General features: G+C 53.1%; 1 protein-coding gene across 1 annotated transcript in view; it reads right to left on the bottom strand.

Annotated features, from left to right (window-relative positions):
- Nucleotides 1-16,879, bottom strand: part of URB1 (URB1 ribosome biogenesis homolog) — a 64,785-nt gene that overhangs the window by 30,272 nt on the left and 17,634 nt on the right. Inside the window, exons 9-20 of the mRNA XM_082840236.1 lie at nt 15,997-16,192; nt 14,243-14,380; nt 11,583-11,756; nt 10,877-11,006; nt 10,021-10,137; nt 8,739-8,851; nt 6,746-6,865; nt 5,230-5,346; nt 4,627-4,765; nt 3,679-3,849; nt 2,458-2,651; nt 483-731 (exon numbers count right to left, since the gene is read on the bottom strand). Coding sequence (XP_082696362.1) covers nt 483-731; nt 2,458-2,651; nt 3,679-3,849; nt 4,627-4,765; nt 5,230-5,346; nt 6,746-6,865; nt 8,739-8,851; nt 10,021-10,137; nt 10,877-11,006; nt 11,583-11,756; nt 14,243-14,380; nt 15,997-16,192 — 1,858 coding nt within the window. The remainder of the gene's footprint in view (nt 1-482; nt 732-2,457; nt 2,652-3,678; nt 3,850-4,626; nt 4,766-5,229; nt 5,347-6,745; nt 6,866-8,738; nt 8,852-10,020; nt 10,138-10,876; nt 11,007-11,582; nt 11,757-14,242; nt 14,381-15,996; nt 16,193-16,879) is intronic.

The raw sequence follows: 16,879 nt of genomic DNA, 5'->3' as shown, positions 1-16,879 counted from the left end.
TCCCGCACGCGGCAACTAAGACCAGGAGCAGCCAAATAAATAAATACTAAAACAACAACAGCAACAAACCTAAACTAAAAATCCGTAAACCACCTCAGGGACAGAAGGCCCAACAACGAGCCGCCCAATTAAAACTTATAAAGGCAGAGGGGACGCCTGGTCGTGCCGCGGACCCGCTCAGCCGGGGGAAGGGCCCCGCCCGGCCTCAGCTGCCCCAGCGACCACGTTTAGCTGCGCGTGGCTCCCGGTCTGAGATCTGCGCCTCTGCCCCAGGGAGAGGGCACAGCACCCGGAGTCGAGGCTCCCAAACCGCGGCCCGCTCGGGGCCCTGCACACTGGCCACTGCCCTCCCCGTGTGCGGACAAACGGGGCGACAGGGGGGCCCCAGGCCTCCATCCACACCGTCACTCAGTGTGGACCCGACCGGCAGAAGGCCACACTCTCTGCAGGTGGTGAAGCCAGGGAGCGGGGGCAGCGCTGACCTGGCCGAAGTTCTCCACGGTGCTCTTGAGGTACAGCAGCAGGTGTCTGGCGGAGCGCAGGGCCTGGTGCGTCGGGAGGTGCAGGAGGGCAGCCCGCAGCCGCCCCTGGACCCCCTCGTCCAGGAGCGGGAATGCGCCCGGGCCCTGGCCCTGACCTTGGCCCTGGCCCGTGTAGGCCATCTGCAGCAGGGCACTGAAAGAGGAGGCTGGGGGGTCCGGCGGAGCAGGGCTGCCCGACGTCTGCAGCGCCTGGGAGACAGCAGGGGAGGAAAGAGAAAAGACAGATCGGCACCAGGGGCAAAGGGCACAGGGAGCTAAAACAGGGACAGGGCGACACGCACACAGAGGGACGTTTCACAAAAATCACCTACTGATACTACATCTAGGTGACCCTGTGGCATTTTATTCAAGTAAAGTCCCAACACGCTCAGTTCCACGTATTTTCCTAGCGTGTGTCCACGTGAGGGCACTGAGCCGGGGAGGTATTTACACGCTCTGGAGAACAGGAGTCACGCGGCACAGAGACAGGATTTTACTCACAGGAGTCACTGTGATTAATCCCTGGAAACTGGGAAATGCCACCCTGGGAAGGAGCCGGCTGGGTGAGCTGCATGCCTTTCAAAGGCCTCCCCCGGGAGGACGGGAGGATGTGGCCGGACGGTAGATACGTTCCTGAAGTCATTCCGTCTCCAAGTGGGTCATTTCTTCTTAGTTCCCAAACTGCCTTCTTTATTCACCCCACATGGCTTTTCTTGTTGTAACTCCAAACACTGTTTCCTAAGGCCAGTACAACTAGGCTGCGTGGTGCCCTGAAACTCAGCGGGGCTCGACCCTGGACCAGCAACAGCATGACCCGGGAACTTGCTAGAAATGCAAACTCCCAGGCCCGCCCCAGACCTGCTGAATCACACGCCCAGCGACCACGTCTGAATGAGCGTCTGGGGGATCCTGACGCGCCCTCACGGGTGAGAACCGCCAAGTGCCTGACTCCACGGAGTGGACGCCTACACTTGGAGCACCGTGCAGCACAGCACGGACTGCTAACACCCACGGAAGCTGCTGTGTGGCTCTGACCACCTCCTGACCACGACCTGTCAGGTGGGGAAGGCGGCGATAACTGTGATGGGCCTGGGCTCTGGAGCCCAGAGGCCTGCCTGGATCCTGAGTCTACCACTGCCTGGGGGCGGAACTGCTCTGAACCTCAGTTTCCCCACGTGTACAAGGAGGATAGTTAAGTCCAGACCCCTCTCCGAGTTGTGAGGATTAAACGGCGTAAAATACGTGTGATACACTTAGGGATGAGGCCCTAACAGACCGTGAACGTGCAATCAACACAGGCTCCTGCTACCAAGTTCATAAGAGGAAGAGGTCCTCCTTAGCTGCCTGCTTTTTCAAGCGCGGCCACAACTGAGCGAACACACAAAAGCGCACAACGCAAAGTGAATTTCTTGCTCCACCCAGCGATCTTAAGCACGCTGCATCAGAGCCAGACCTGCAGCGCCCCTTTTAAGAATGCAGTCCCCACCGGGAGAAAACCATTTCTTTCTTTCTTTTTTCACTTTCCCGTCTAGCAGAGCGTAGCCTGCTAGCGGCCTTCAGGTCTAACCGCTGAGCACGCCAAGTCTAGGGGCCGCTGAGGTGTGCAGACGAGGGCCGTGAGGCGAGCGCGCACAGACCACTCCGGAAGGGAGGAGGAGGCCCCGCCCCCAACCCCAGCCTCAAAGCCCAAACGTGCAGCCAGCGGCGAATTCGGTTCTGCTGCATCGCGGAGCCCCTCGGGGTCTCGTCACACTAGCTGAGCGGCAGAGACACCACGTGCCTTCCTCTCCTACTCTGGGGAAACGAGAAGGTGATGAGCGTTCACCCTGTTAAGCTGTGAAAGCTACACAGCTGGGGTACAGCCCGCTGCGACCCACAGGGAGGAACCTCCGGGGGTTTCTAGGTTTCCGCAGGAGTGGTGGTCGCCGCAGCTCACCAAGGCCTCTCGGGCTGGCTCCGGGATCCAGAGGCTGTAGTATCTGTTGAACCTGGACAGCTGACGGCAGCAAGGTGGGAGCGGAGGCTCCAACTTGTCGTAAGACTGAAGCAGAAGACACAGAGCCAGAGGGTCTCTCTGGGTGTGGAGGAGGTCCGTCAACACCCCTGTCAGATACGCCACGATGCTTTCTCCTGCAAAGGAGGGAGACACGGCAGGGAGACGCTTGCTGGGACCGCCCTTCTGTGACCCATCAATAACACCAACTCCCACCCATATTCAAGACCCAGAAAGAGTCATAACCATTCTGCAGGCGATCACACAACCACGCTGGAAGGCAGATGCTACCACTGCAGACCATGCCAGACTTTTATTAAACATACAGCACACAGTCAGACTTCGGGTGCTGAGGCCCAGAAGTGGAGACCCAGGCACTGAAGAGGTGAGGCCAAGGCCACCCGGGACAGGGACTTGCTTGGTGCAAACCAATCCATTTCCACTTCCTTGGCACACAAGCCTCCCTTGCAGTTAGGCTGGGACCACGCAACTCGCTCAGCCACTTCCAGGCCTGGCCAGAACACCCCTGCTTGACTGTCCACTCTCTCTGCCTCTTCCACAGTGGCCTGGGAAGCCATATGTTGAGATGGCACAGCTACAGGACGGGAGCAGCCGGGACCCCTGAGCTACCTCCTGGACAACAGCCACCCAGGAGAGCACCTGACCTGTCCTGGACCATGACACAGTCGAGAGAGAGACCTTTGCTCCTTAAGCCACTGACGCATTGGGGCGTATGTGTTACTGCAACAAAGCCTGAGCAATCCTGACTAATTACACCACTGCGACCTGTGAGTGCTTTCCTGGGTCTGTGTTGCCTGGATACCCAGTAAGGATGAAGGACTTGTACCTTAGCATCAAGATATCAAGAATAAATACTGAAGAGAAAATACCGGTGTTACAGCAGGTGTCTGTGCAGCCACACAAACACATTATTTCAGACTCATCCGTCAAACGCCCCATTTCCCAACAGCCTAGCCAGCCTTTAGATTCCTACCCCTGTACACTTAGTTCTACCAGCTGTGCAGCTATCACTTTGGTGGGTCTGAACCCCTGCTGCCTTGGGTTTTCAGCAATTATTTCCAAAGCCCTTGGAATCCCACCTCCTACCCCACAGAGACCCAGCTGGCCTGATGCAGCCACAACATTCTCACTACGCACAGGTACCTGCTTCACTTTCTGTTCCGAGGAGCAACTTATTCCTGGCTTCCAGGGCAGCGGGGACCACAGCACTGAACGGGAACGTGAGCACGATCATGTCTTCATTCAGTAAGAATCCAACCTCCTCATCCAAGCCTTCGCTGCCCTCCACCAGGACATCCACCATGTCGAGAACATCTGAGGCAGAAAGATGGGAATCAGGGCCAGGCAAGAGGTGGCGAAGGAGTCTACTGCAAGAATCCCACAGGTAGGGCAAGCAAGAGAACGTTTGCAAAGGAGGAAAAAATAAGAGCTAAACTTCTCTTGGGGGAAAATGCTTAGTGTAATGTTTGATTCTAAACAAATAAGGGCATTATCTATAAAATCTTAAGACCTCTGCCAGACAAAATGCAGGACTATCCTCAGGTAGTAACAGGTTGAAGTTTCCTCGCGTGACACTGAGAAGCCCAGAAACTTTAACCTGGATAGTCATGGAAATAAGCCAGAATCTGAGAAGCCACAGAGCATAAGGGCTGATGCACAGACTAGGGCCAGAGTGTCTGAAGTCAAATTCTGACTTTGCTACATCCTCGCTGTGTGAGGCTGAGCAGATCGCTTAACCTCTCTGTGCCTCAGCTGCCTTGTCAATACATAAAATGAGGATAACCGCCCCCCCCCCAACTTGGGGTTGTTTATGAGGTTACATGAGTTAGGATTTATTAAGAGCTTAGAGCATCACCTGGCACAAAGTAAACACTGCACAAATAACAACAACGCAGCAAATAAGCCCTGCACCTATTTCCTGTTACATAAGCAAATAAAGGGATTTCCAATTCCAGAGGCGGCTGATCTCTGAAGCAAAGAAATGGGACGTCTGCCCTCCGCACAAGGCTTCGGTGCAATTCTGTTTTGCCTCTAATATGCCACCGTGGCTGGCTCTTCAGAAGCCCGAGGAGCGCAGGGAGCGGCACCCACCGTCAATGTGGGAGATGGGAATGCTGACATCATCGGCGTCCTGTCGCGTCACGGAGGCCTGCAGGGCACTGGCTTCCTGGACAAAGTCAGACGCTTTGTCCGTGTATGAATAGGGATTCGCCACCAATGTCAGGAGAACCTGAGCATTAAAGAGTCAAGTGGGAAATATTTAGATGGTCACACGTGAAATGAAAAATGCCCCCAAATGTCGCAGGTAAAATAAAGGGAAGAGCGAAAATCTTAACAGGCCTTCAAAGAAAAATAGTTTTTCTGCAAAGTTTTTTAAAAAAGAACTTTTTGTTGTAGATTTTTTTAAAATATCTCCTTTTCACATCAGACTATTGCTTTTAATACCGCTCTTAGTGTATCACTAATCCCTCCTACAAAAACAAACGCCCAAAAGGAAGTTAACAGCACACAGTGATATAGTCCCATTTTACAGATTCTAAAACTAAATCGTTCTGACATCTCAGCAAGAATTAGGAAGTGAGTCAGGAGGAGAGGCCTCTGGGCTCTGGCACATCAGAAATGCCTTAACCATACTGAGGGTCACTTAGTACGCCGTCCTGAACGTGCTTCTTTACGTGGGAAATACGTGCTCACGCGTTCCAAAAACTGAATCACGGCCTCCTTGTTCTCCTGCTCGGTGTCATCCAGGTGTTCCAGCCACAGCTCCAGCTCCTGCCAGGTGTGCTCAAACACCCCTGTGTCCCGCAGGATCTGAAAAATCAGGGAAGGACCCGCTTTCCGTGGGTCCTCTGAGACCCACGGAGCACAGAGGGCGTAAAAGTCCCATCCAGTTTTATCCTAAAAGCTGCGCTTCAGAACAGCCCCCACGGTCGAGGGAAACGAGGAAAAGAGGCCGCTCTGGGCTCGGTCAAGGAGAACACTGTCCCTCGTCTCACTGCTGCTTATTCCTCTCCTTCAACTCCTAAATAATAGAAAGGGAAAATATCCCACTGCTACTTGAAAGTCTGCTTTCCAACCTGGGACTTGACTCCTCCCAGCCACTCAGCCCTCAGCCTGCATGAAATTCTCCAGGACAGTGGCCCAGTCAGGCCGAGTCATCTCAACGTGGCTTCTCGAGACCCAGGCCTGGGCCAGAAGCACCACCTTACTTCTGTTCTAAGGGAGCAGAACTCGTTACGAGGCAGGACTTGGTTCAATGACATCCCCAAATGGCCCGATGACAGAACTTGGGGTCTCAGCAGCCCCTCGGCACGAGCCCTGCACAGAGTGCTCTGAGGGAGAGCCTGACGTGCCATTCCACCCACATGCAGGGAGTGATCATGAAATCACACCTGCACAACCTTGCAGAGGTCACGACCTAGACTTTCGCATCCTCCACGCAGCTCAGGCGAGGTTGAAGGGTGGCAAGACTACTGGCACTTCAAAGGTGAAATCTCTGTGCCCTGAATACAATGAATGTGATTCTTCTAGCAACCTGCCCGGCCCCGGCCCTGACCAGGATGTCTGCTGCCCAGTGGAACCAAGGAACTAGATTTCCTAGTGCCAGCAAGACCTGACGTAGCCCTGGAAAATGAGTTCAAGTGTAAGAACGAAGAGACACCAACAAACTCCTCATTCCCTTCCGCTGACTCTGGCGACACCTGTGCTGTGGGTGACGGCTGCGGTCAATCGCCAGGGTCCTGGAGGAGGCTGAGTCTGGAGCTGAGGGAAGAGGCATCGCCTATTAAATTGTTCCCCAGAGGGACGAAACCTAATGTTTACTGAGTCTAGAATGTGCCAGGCATGGTCTCCTATTTGATCACACGTAACCTCCCTTGCAATCCTACGGTTTTGTTATTCCCGTTCACCACGAAAAAGCTAAGTTCAGAGAGGTTAAGCAATTTGTCCAGTGCCACCCAGGAACAGCAGAACCAGGACTCAAATCTTGGAACAGGACTTCAAAGCGCCCGCTTTTCCCATTTCATCAGGTTGCCTCTTGGGAACACAGCCAGGTTAAGACAGAATACATTAAAACTGCCATAAAACCTTCTGTTTTTAAATTGTAACAGTCTTAATACATCCTTAATTCAACAACTGTTGACTAAGCATCTACTATAAGCAAGATTGTACAAAACGCTTCTAGAACTAGGAACTGGTAGAAAAGGCTCACCTTCACAATCAGAAGTTTGGTTGATGACTTGAGATGCGAATGGCTACTGGTCACAAACATCTTCATCAGTAAGTAAAACACGGATCGCTTTCCTCCAATAATTTCTGCATCTGGGCCTTCCTGGAGTTTGAACAATAGAATATTATAAACGTAACAAAGGCCACTGCTTGCTGAGCAAACAGGTACTGCATGCCCAGTGTTCTTCCCGGCCTCTCATCTCATCTCATTTTAACCACCACTCGGCAAGCCTGCCGGGATGCTATACACGAGGAACCTCAGGAGTTAGGAGCGCCTCCCACAGCCCCGAAAGCAGCTGTAGTTAACAGCAGTCACCGCAGGAAGCACGGGGGCCCTTCAGGTGCTTCACATACACCGACTCACTTTGTCCTCCCAACAAGCCTGCGGTGGGGACAACCGTCATCCCCATTTCACATGTGCAGACACTGAGGCACAAGGAGGTAATGGCCGTTTAATGACCGAGGTGGGACTCAAGCCCAGGAGCCCTGGCGCAGACACAGCACTGGCTGGCGGCGGGTGGCTGGCGGGAAAACACACCACCCAGGGCTGCCTGACTCCATCCAACGCCAGGCTTGCTGCATTTCAGCAAGATGCCGGCGCGGACATAATCGGTTCCTTACACGCAAGCAAGCCTCTTAACAAAGGCTTCTGGGCTTTGAACACATGGTGCTCCAGATTCCCAGCCCAGACTCCGATGCATCTGTGTCTCCCTGGAGCGTCCCCGCAGCCCTGATCTGAGCACATGAGGGCTATTGTTCCCAAAGCCCAGCAGACCCATCTTACGAGCAAGAAATGAAGCATGGGCTATAAACTAATATGTTGATACCAGTTCTTTCAAGGTAAGAGGCCTCTGTTCCCTTCCCAACTAAATCCTCAAGACCGCAATGGCCCAGTTCAGCTGGGGTAAAAAATTAAACACCCCAGACTCATCCTCCATCTCACTGGGGTCCTGGCAGTGACCTCACGAGGGTTGTCAAGTTGAGAGCAGGGTCTGGGCAACGCTGCCTGGGTCCAATCCTGGATCCCCTACTTGCGGCCGGGACCCCACGGAAGCCTCCTAACCACTCTGCGCTCCAGCTGTCTCGTCTGTAAGTGGTGATAAATGAGACGATACAAGGCACACTCGTGCCGAGCCTGGCATTCGCTAAGTTCTCAGTGAGAACCGTCCTCAACCATGAGGCAGGCGAGCCTCGGAAGGAGGACTGAGGGGAGCACAGGGATCCCAGGGCCACGGTGTTCTTCCACCCTCTGGAAACAGCACCTCTGAGAGCGCCAGGGTACGTTTCCGCACTCCTGGCTCCATACAAGGACTCAAAGAAGACGGCAAGCCATTAAAACAAGTCCTCTGAGCTACTCAGAGACACACGCAGACGAGGCTTCATTTGGCCTGGTCACTTTCCCTCTTTGGATAGAAGTGACATGGCGTCCTGTGTTTAAATACAGAGGTAAATATCTGTTACATCTTGAGTTCCCTTTACGATTCAACATTATGTTCTCCAGAAATCCTAGAAGACGTTAGCAAAGACACAGAAAACAACGCCAGCAATCTTTACTGATTTTTCCACCAGCCTCAACCCTCTCGTGGCTTGGAGTCTATTCCCATCTCTGTCTTAAGTCCTTCCAGGATGAGGACAAAGGAGAAGGAAATGTATTTTGTTTATTTCCAAAAGGGCTTTTAAAGGACAAGAAGAATGTAAAAGAGTCAAGAGAAAAAAGGAAAAAAATTCCCAACACCCAGCAATGATATCTTTTCAGTAAGGATAGCTAAGCACCTTACTTTGCAAAGCAAAGAGATTACTGGTTCACAAATCAGGACCTGGCCTCCGCTCTAGAGGCTTCTCTCTAAAAGAAGAACCGTCAACGTCTTCCTTCGCAACCAGCAGTCAGGGTTCTGATGCAGCTAGAGATTCCCAGGCCAGAAAGCCGAGGAGCCTGCAGGTGAGCTAACAACAGAGGCGGGGTCACGGCCTCCTACCTGGGCCTTTAACCACAGAAACTTGCTGGCGGGCAGTGCCAGGGCCACCTTGAGAACAAGGTGCTGCAGGGTGACAGGCACCTCCTCACGCAGGCCCTCCTCTGAGATGACGCCTGTGGGTGGGAAAGAGGAAGACAGATGAGACATCGGAGGTGGGGGGCGGGCGCGGGGGCCCAGCTACTGCCGCCCTGGCCACGAGGATGGGACAGGGAACTGTCCAGGGAACTAGGCAGAAGATGTGGGGGTTCCGCCCGTCCTTGTCCTGTGGTCACCCTGACACAGGCTGTGCCCAGTCTCCTGCCTACACACCTCACTGACACATCCCCCCCGTCCCAAGGTCTATCCAAATCCTTCACCAAAGAGTGGGGGTGCTGTCTGCCCTTCCCTGCACTCGGCCCACATTGACCTCTTTCTACAGCTCAAAGCCCCCAGTGCACACTGCCCTCCAGGTACAGTCTCTCGTGAGTGTGACCCCTGGTGCGGGGCACAGGCCTTGCTCCCTAGACGGCAAGCATCTTGTGCACAGCCTGCGGCCGCCTGGGTCTGACACAGGGTCCTCAGTCTCTGGCCTGATTTCTGGGTTAATCCTTTGCTCGGGAAGGACGTGGTACCAGATGTTAAATGGCCACTTTATAGTAAATCTCATATTCTCACAGCAAGAGAACTTTTTGCCTTTAAACCATCAAAAAGTTAACTACAGCTTTTTGAATAGGATTATTTCAGTAGCTTATATAAATTCCAAGAATGACATTTCCGCAAGTCTTCCTCCGTAGGCCCAATTACAAAGTCAGTTCTATTAGACAAACTTTTCCATCAAGGAAACGTGGCCAGACAAGCATAACGTTACTTTTACAAGATGCGGTTTGAACTTCACTGGGTAAAATACGAGTAACATGTCAGAAGTGCCTGTGCGTGAACGGGACCTCCTTCTAAGGGGCTTCATTCCTGCACCCCTCTTCCTTTGCAAAGAGGCTTTAGAATTAACATCACATAATCTCATCTGTCTATCACCCACGGCAGGCAACTCAGCCTGGCTGGCTTCTCCCTTCTCCCTTGAGGCTGCCAAGTGTTCATCTGATATCTCCTTAAGGAAGACCAGCTATTTAAAACACATTGGTCCAGATGAAAACAGCCAGGCTGGTGGATCACACACGCCGGCCTCAGTGCCCAGCAGCCTTCCTGGTCCTCGGCGCCGGAGCCTCTGCTCCAGGTTATCCACTTCCTTCCTTCACCCCCACTGGCAGGACCAGCGGAGGGGCGCCCACCATCCCTCGAGACGCACCTTTCAGGAGCTTGCTGAAGTCAAAGTTGTACTGCATGACCACGTGCGGGACCACCTTCTGGTAGAGGCAGATGACCTGGAGCAGGGCGGCTTTCAGAAGAATGGTTTCTGCATCATCTGAACCAGAATTAAACAGCTTGAATCAGGAAACACGCTTGTTCTCTGTCCTCAATCAGTGAGCGATCGAACCACCCGTGACCCATCACGGTCAACTGTATGTGGAACACTGAGGCTGCAGACAGATCCCCATAGAGCGAGGTTTAAGGAGTCAACGTGGTAAAAGTCAAAGCTGTTCAAACAGGCTGGGTCTAAATCCCGATTTCACAGCTGTGAACTCGGACAGGGTAAAGCTACTCTGTCTCTCTGCTTCAGCGTCCTCGTCTGAAAAATGGGGACACGCAGCAGTGCCTACCCCTACAGGGCTGCGCAAGGATGAAACAGGACAGAGATGTAAGACGTGAAGCCCACCGCTTCACCAGTGACAAGGTCTCAGTCAACACATCTTATTTCCAGGGGGACCATGTAGCCCACCGCTATCCGCAGAGCAAAAGAGAGGCCTCCTCCCTCACGGAAAGGCCAGAGCACATCGCACTCATCACACAAGTTTTTAGAGAGACACAGTGCTTGCATAAATCTTGGGCACATTTCTAACAGATGCTAAAACTCAATGTACAAAAACAAAACACAAAAAACTCAATGTACAATGCCATGCTCATTCTTCTCCCTAAGCAAAGAAGGACACAGGATTCATTCAGAGCCAGAGAGGCCTTCACAAGTCCCTCTAGATCAGCCCCTCTGGACAGGAGGCTCCCAGGCTGCCTGTGTCAGGTATCTGCAAACAGAAGAGGCCCCTCACCGCTCTGGGGAGCCACGCAGGTAGCAGGGGTCTTGTTGCCCCTTTTCTTTGCTTTCTCGTCATCCTGTTCTGTCTCCTGCTTCCTAAGTGACTGCCAGACCCACACGACGGCATTCAGATCTGGTAAAATCTAAAAGGGAAAACAAAGAAACAAAAGATCAGTCACCTTTAAAAGGAAGAGAAACAAATGAACTGAACCTACTAACAAGGAGAAGCAAAGAACAGAGGAGAGGGGCCCGCACGTGCAAGTGTGTGTGTGTGACCGAAAGAGATCCCAGCCTTTGGGAGCTCTGGTTTGGGGTATAATTCCCAGAACTGAACACTGTAAGAATTTGGTGAAAACACAGCACCAATCATTAAAACAAACCCCTGAAGACTTGTCCACCGGAGCCAGACACTGGGAACCAAGAAACTCATCCTTACGTCCGGCTGGGGGTACCCAGCCCAGCAAGCCCCTGGCTCTTCCGGGCAGCCACCCAGTCTGCGGACGCCTGGGCTCCCTGCTCACCAGACCGAGCCCCAGGGAGGAAGGAGCAGGCCTCCCATCACTGCAGCCCCAGTCCTTATGGGACCTGAGTCCCAGGAGCGCCCCAACCCCTTCCCTTCACTTCGCACCCGCCCTCTGGGCCCCCAAGCTCGCCTTTTCCCTCTGGTGTGCTCGCCTGTGACCCTGTAAGCAAAGCCCAGGCCTGGCTCCCGGGCCTACCTTGCTCAGGGCTTCTCTGAAGAGCCGCACAAAGTCCTCCATCATCGCGGCCGTGTACACGCCCGACTCCTGCCAGGCCCCTGTATTCAGGCAGTAGTCAATGGTCTTTAAGGCTCTCTCCAAAATGACGGAAATAAGGGACAAAGCTGTGTGTTTCACTGATTTGCTGTCCAGCTGGGAAGAAGAAGAGGTAAATCCACAAGTGTCTTCGGGCCGCGCTGGTGGACACGGAGCGCCCAGGCCCTGGCCCTCCCCAGGAGCCCGCCGGACCTCTGCGCTGTGCAGAGGTGGCCCGGGAACCCTGCCCACTTCACCTCCTGCAGATGTGACCTCAGCAGGTGCCGGGAGCACAGTTACTAAAGGTGGCGTCCGATGGTTATTCTTAACTGCTGTTCCACAGTCTGTTTTTGGTAAAGTCTTCCCTGACCACCACTCGGCTCCACAGATTACCTGCCTCGACAACAGCCGAGATCCCACCGGGACCTGACCGGCCTCTCCACTTATCGTCAGGTGGAGAGATGATGGGCAAGGGCACCAGGTACCCGAGTCTGGCCAGCCACCTCTAGGCGCACAGCCTCCACCCCAGGCCCCCCACATCCAGACTCTCTACCTGGATTCAGACAGCCAGGAGGGCCTTCAAAACCCTCACTCGCTGAAGAGGTTCAAGAACCTGTGCTATTACCACAGAGGGGGAAAGGCTAGGCCCCGGCCGGTGGCAGTATGTCCCTGGGCCAGCAGCAGCGAGGATGGGCACTCGGGAGACACGTTCGATCTCAGGCCCAGCCCAGCCCAATGCCATCAGCCCCGGGTGACTCCCAAGTACAGAGAAGTCCAGGGAGCACAAGCTGGGATGCTGAAGCTTTACAGTCTGGTAGAAACAAGACAGTTTTCTGACGGGCCTTCAGTGTAATAACACCCCAGCACTCCAGCTGGCTGGCGTCTCATTTTACATGGACGTTGTACGCTAAAGCAGCGCTACGTTAAATGTTAAATGTCTTAAACCAATAACCACACCCACCCCATCATCACTTCAAAGGCAGGACCCAAAGGAGTGTTACACCCACCAGCTTGGAGCGCAAAGCTCAGTCAACAGCCTGAGACCCTGTCTCCAAACACGTTCTTGTTTCCTGTTTCTAAAACAAGCTCACTCTTTTCTTTCTGATCTAAAATATACGCCATTAAAATTCTGCAGATAACACCGTGAAGAATACAAGAAAAACGTCATTAAAAAACCCCACGCACTCCTAAGTCCACCCCCCAGACACACCTGTCTCTGGTGTCACTTGTACGAACACACTGTCACAGCTCAGAAAGCGCCAGTGGCGAGAAGGCGAAGCTGTGGCTTCCCCTCCGCTGGCCCTGGGCCTGCACAGGACGGCAGCCTCGGCAGGAGAGGAGGCCATGTGCTCTCCCCGCCCCATGGCCACCCCGTCCGGCGGATGCAACACCCCCTAGGGGCACAACCCCTCTCTCCTGAAACAGCGTGACAGGGAGCGAGACAGCCTTTTATATCCCAGACTGGGGTATGTACCGGGGTCAGCTCAAGGGGGAGTGTAAATGCAGCCGGCCGGATTGAAACTGTCTTCTACCCGTGAAGAGGCAGCATCAAGACACCTTCCTTTCAATTCTACTTTGCAAGTCCCTGGAATAAGATATCTTGTGCCTCTCACAAAACAGATGGGCAAGCTGGCTGGGTCCTCACCTTGATTCTATGATTTGGCAACCACAGCAAAAGGCCTTCCTGGCTGGTCCCACCCAGGCCTCTTCCTCTTTACTCCAGCGCCTCCCCACGGCCCCCTGGCCACTCTCAGCACAGTCCCTGGATGGGTATCAAGAAATGCTCAATCCCACCGCACAGTCCAGTGAGTCTTCGCCAATTTACGGTACCTGCCCCACCACCACCGGAGCCGACCCACCACGGCAGACCCTGGTCCTGCTGTGTTCAGGTAACAACCCAGCCTGTCTGAAGGATGGGGACTCCACCCACACCGAGGAAAGCCCAGGCCCTGCACTCCCCTGAGCACCTGGTCTCCCCCAGGCAGGTCTCGAGGCAACCTGGGTTTAGGAGGGGCTGGCTGGCCTAGGACCCGTGTATGCCAACAATTCATGGCTGTTCACCTAAGGCCATGATTTATGGTGAAAAATGCATGGGTCCCTCTGGTTTCTGATGGGACTTGGGAACCTTTATAATAAATAATGACATGGACTTGAAGTATCAATTTTTTCCTTGAACATGTCCTCCCCAAACTCCTGCAACAGCTGGTCCTCAAAGTAAATGTTCCCCAGAAAACTTAACACTATTCATTTAACCCACAAAAGAAAGGATTTGCTGGGCAAATTTCAGTCCTGCCCTAACCAGAGCCCCTAAATTGTGAGACTTTAACACATGACATTAGGCTGTAGCTGAGCACGCTTCCCCTCCCACCCTTGGGAAGGCCCAGAGCCATGGAGGGGTCCTGCCGACCCGGCTCTGTGCTGGAGCAGGGCAGGCACGTGCCTCGGGCCCCAGGGCACCGTCCGCGGGCGAGGGGACACATGGAAAGCCTCAGAGGCTCTGACAAAACACGAACCAGTACATGCAGCCCGGTATTCTCAGCACAGTCCCCAGCACGGCCGGTGGGGCAAGCGGGAAAGAGTCTGGAGGCAGGGTCCCCACTCACGTTCAGTGCTTGGGTGAACATTATCTTATTGCACACCAGGGGCACGGTGGTCACCATCACCATGGCCAGGAGCCGGGGAAGCGGGATGAACTCTCTGGTCTGAAAGGCCCGGGAGATGTCTGGCTGGGCAGCGTAGATCTAGGGAAGGGAGAACAGAGAATGAGCTGGTGGCGGAGGTTAGCTTTCAAGCCTGAGTCTGTCTAATTGCAGGCACCCAACAGTAAAGCCGCTGCAGTGAAACAACTACAGTAATAAAGGTCCAAGGCTCGCCACAAGGAACAAGGTCTGGAATATTAACCCCAAAATCCACTTGTTAGAGACAAGTCGGGTCATGAGACTGTTACTGGGGACAGCGACCTTCAAAGGAGAGCCTGGTCTGTGGTCTGGGGAGCCTCTTAAAACCTCTGATGGCAAACAAGTCACTGCTAGAACTCACAACCAGATTATCTACTCACCAGTTACTGCACTTGGCAGGCACCTAACAAAGTATGTCATCTTTTCAACACTTCATGACAACACTTTGGGGTAGGGATATTTTCTATCAAGATAAAACATGTTTACAGATGACAAAACTGGACCTCGATGAGTCTAAGTAATTTCCTAGGGCCATGAGGCTAGAAGACAGAGAAGCAAGGACTCCCATCCTGCCCTGTGACGGCCGTGCACCTGCCCCTGCCCCTCCGGAGAGCAGCGGCAGGGCAGCTCCCGACAGGGGTGGTGGCCACAGGGATACCGTCACCAAAGTGGGGGGCAGAGTGCCTCCTTCTTGTCCCAAATACACACGGGGAGGGAATTCCCTGGTGGTCCAATGGTTAGGACTCAGCGCTTTCACTGCCAAGGGTGCAGGTTCGATCCCTGGTAGGGAACTAAGATCCCGCAAGCCACGTGGTGTGGCCATAAAAAGAAAAAAAGCGAACACCCAAATACACGCTGGGACCACCGCATACACAGGCATTCAAGGAAAATGAGGGACTATGTGAATAAAAGTTTGTTTTACAGGTAACCCCATGCCCAGGTCAAAGCACAAGAAAATAATCCCAGGTGTGTCACCATTAGGCAGTCCATAAATCAGAGAGAGAGAGAGAGAGAGACAGAGAGACAGAGAGAGAGACAGAGAGAGAGAGACAGAGAGAGAGAGACAGACAGAGAGAGAGAGACAGAGAGAGAGAGAGAGACAGAGAGAGAGACAGAGAGACAGAGACAGAGACAGAGAGAGAGACAGAGAGAGAGACAGAGAGAGGTGAAGCGAGCCGGGCAGTGCTGCCTAAGAATCTGTAGCAGACACTTCCTTTGGTAGATGAGGGGAGGTTGACACCCACGATCAGATGGAAATGAATTCATATCCACTTGAACAGACCACCAATTCACAGCTTATTTCAACTTGTTCTAAGTACTTGAAATGGCAATCCTTAAAAACTATTGTACAGTTCAGACATTTCACTAATTCCAGCCCAACTGTACCGAAACTCATCAAGATCTCACTCTGAGCAAAATCTGGTTGAAGAAGATGAAACTGGCTCAACCGATTCAAAAGCATAAACCTCAAAATTCAGCTCAGTGAAAAGTCAAATGTCCTTAGAGGATAAAGACACCAAATTAGCATCATCTAAAATACGCCCCGAAGAACGGCTGAAAGAAGTTCCTCACCCTGCAGAGCTTATCAGAACGTCACTCACCCCTCACCGCCACCAACTCCTCACACCCACCCGCCCACGACCCCATCTAGCAGACTTCGAAATGCCCACGGCCTTCACCTTGTTTAGCAGTTTGATGTTACTGGACCAAGTGGACTGCACCCTTGGGAGAAAGGAAAACGTCACTTCCTTGAAGTACTTGTTCAGTAAGTCCGGGCACACTTTCAGGATGTTCACCACAAGTTCAGCGACCAGCTCATCGTCTGCTGCAGTTTTCAAACCCAGCAGGAAGTGCAGGAGAGTCAGGTTTCCTCCTCTGCCAGGGAGAGAGAGAAGAGAGAGGGGTGAGCAGGGAGTCTTCACAAAGCACTGAGAGCTCAGGATGACAGGGGTAGCTCCGCTCAGTAAACACGGCTGTGACACAGTGATGGGCAAATTTCATTTCTGGTGAATTTCCCTCCCAGCAGAAAGTGAGATGTTTTCATGGTCTGTAGGGCTCCCACTCTCCACCAGAGGGCCTGAACTTCACCCCTCTACTTCTGAGTGGCTGAAAAAGTCTCTCCCTTGTTCTGTTTCCCACCTCTCCTTCCCTCCCTCGAGTTCCAGCTGACTTTTAAAGAAGAGGAAATTTTAGAATTTTCTTTTGTGATTTTACTGACCACTTCCCTCCAACCACACACAAAAAAGCACATATGTAAAGATGTACGTGTGCGTTAAGTATAAAAATACAGAGAACGCATTTTTCTTTTAAAAGGATTACGGTTGGGCTTCCCTGGTGGCACAGTGGTTGAGAGTCCGCCTGCCGATGCAGGGGACATGGGTTCGTGCCCCGGTCCGGGAAGATCCCACGTGCCGCGGAGCGGCTGGGCCCGTGAGCCATGGTCGCTGAGCCTGCGCGTCCGGAGCCTGTGCTCTGCAATGGGAGAGGCCACAACAGTGAGAGGCCCGCGTACCGAAAAAAAAAAAAAAAAAAAAAAAATTGAATTTAGAGTATAATTTTGAT

The sequence above is a fragment of the Leucopleurus acutus genome, assembly GCF_964270905.1.
Source record: "Leucopleurus acutus genome assembly, chromosome: 5".
Taxonomy (NCBI): domain Eukaryota; kingdom Metazoa; phylum Chordata; class Mammalia; order Artiodactyla; family Delphinidae; genus Leucopleurus; species Leucopleurus acutus.
This window is presented reverse-complemented; position numbering and strand designations above follow the sequence as displayed.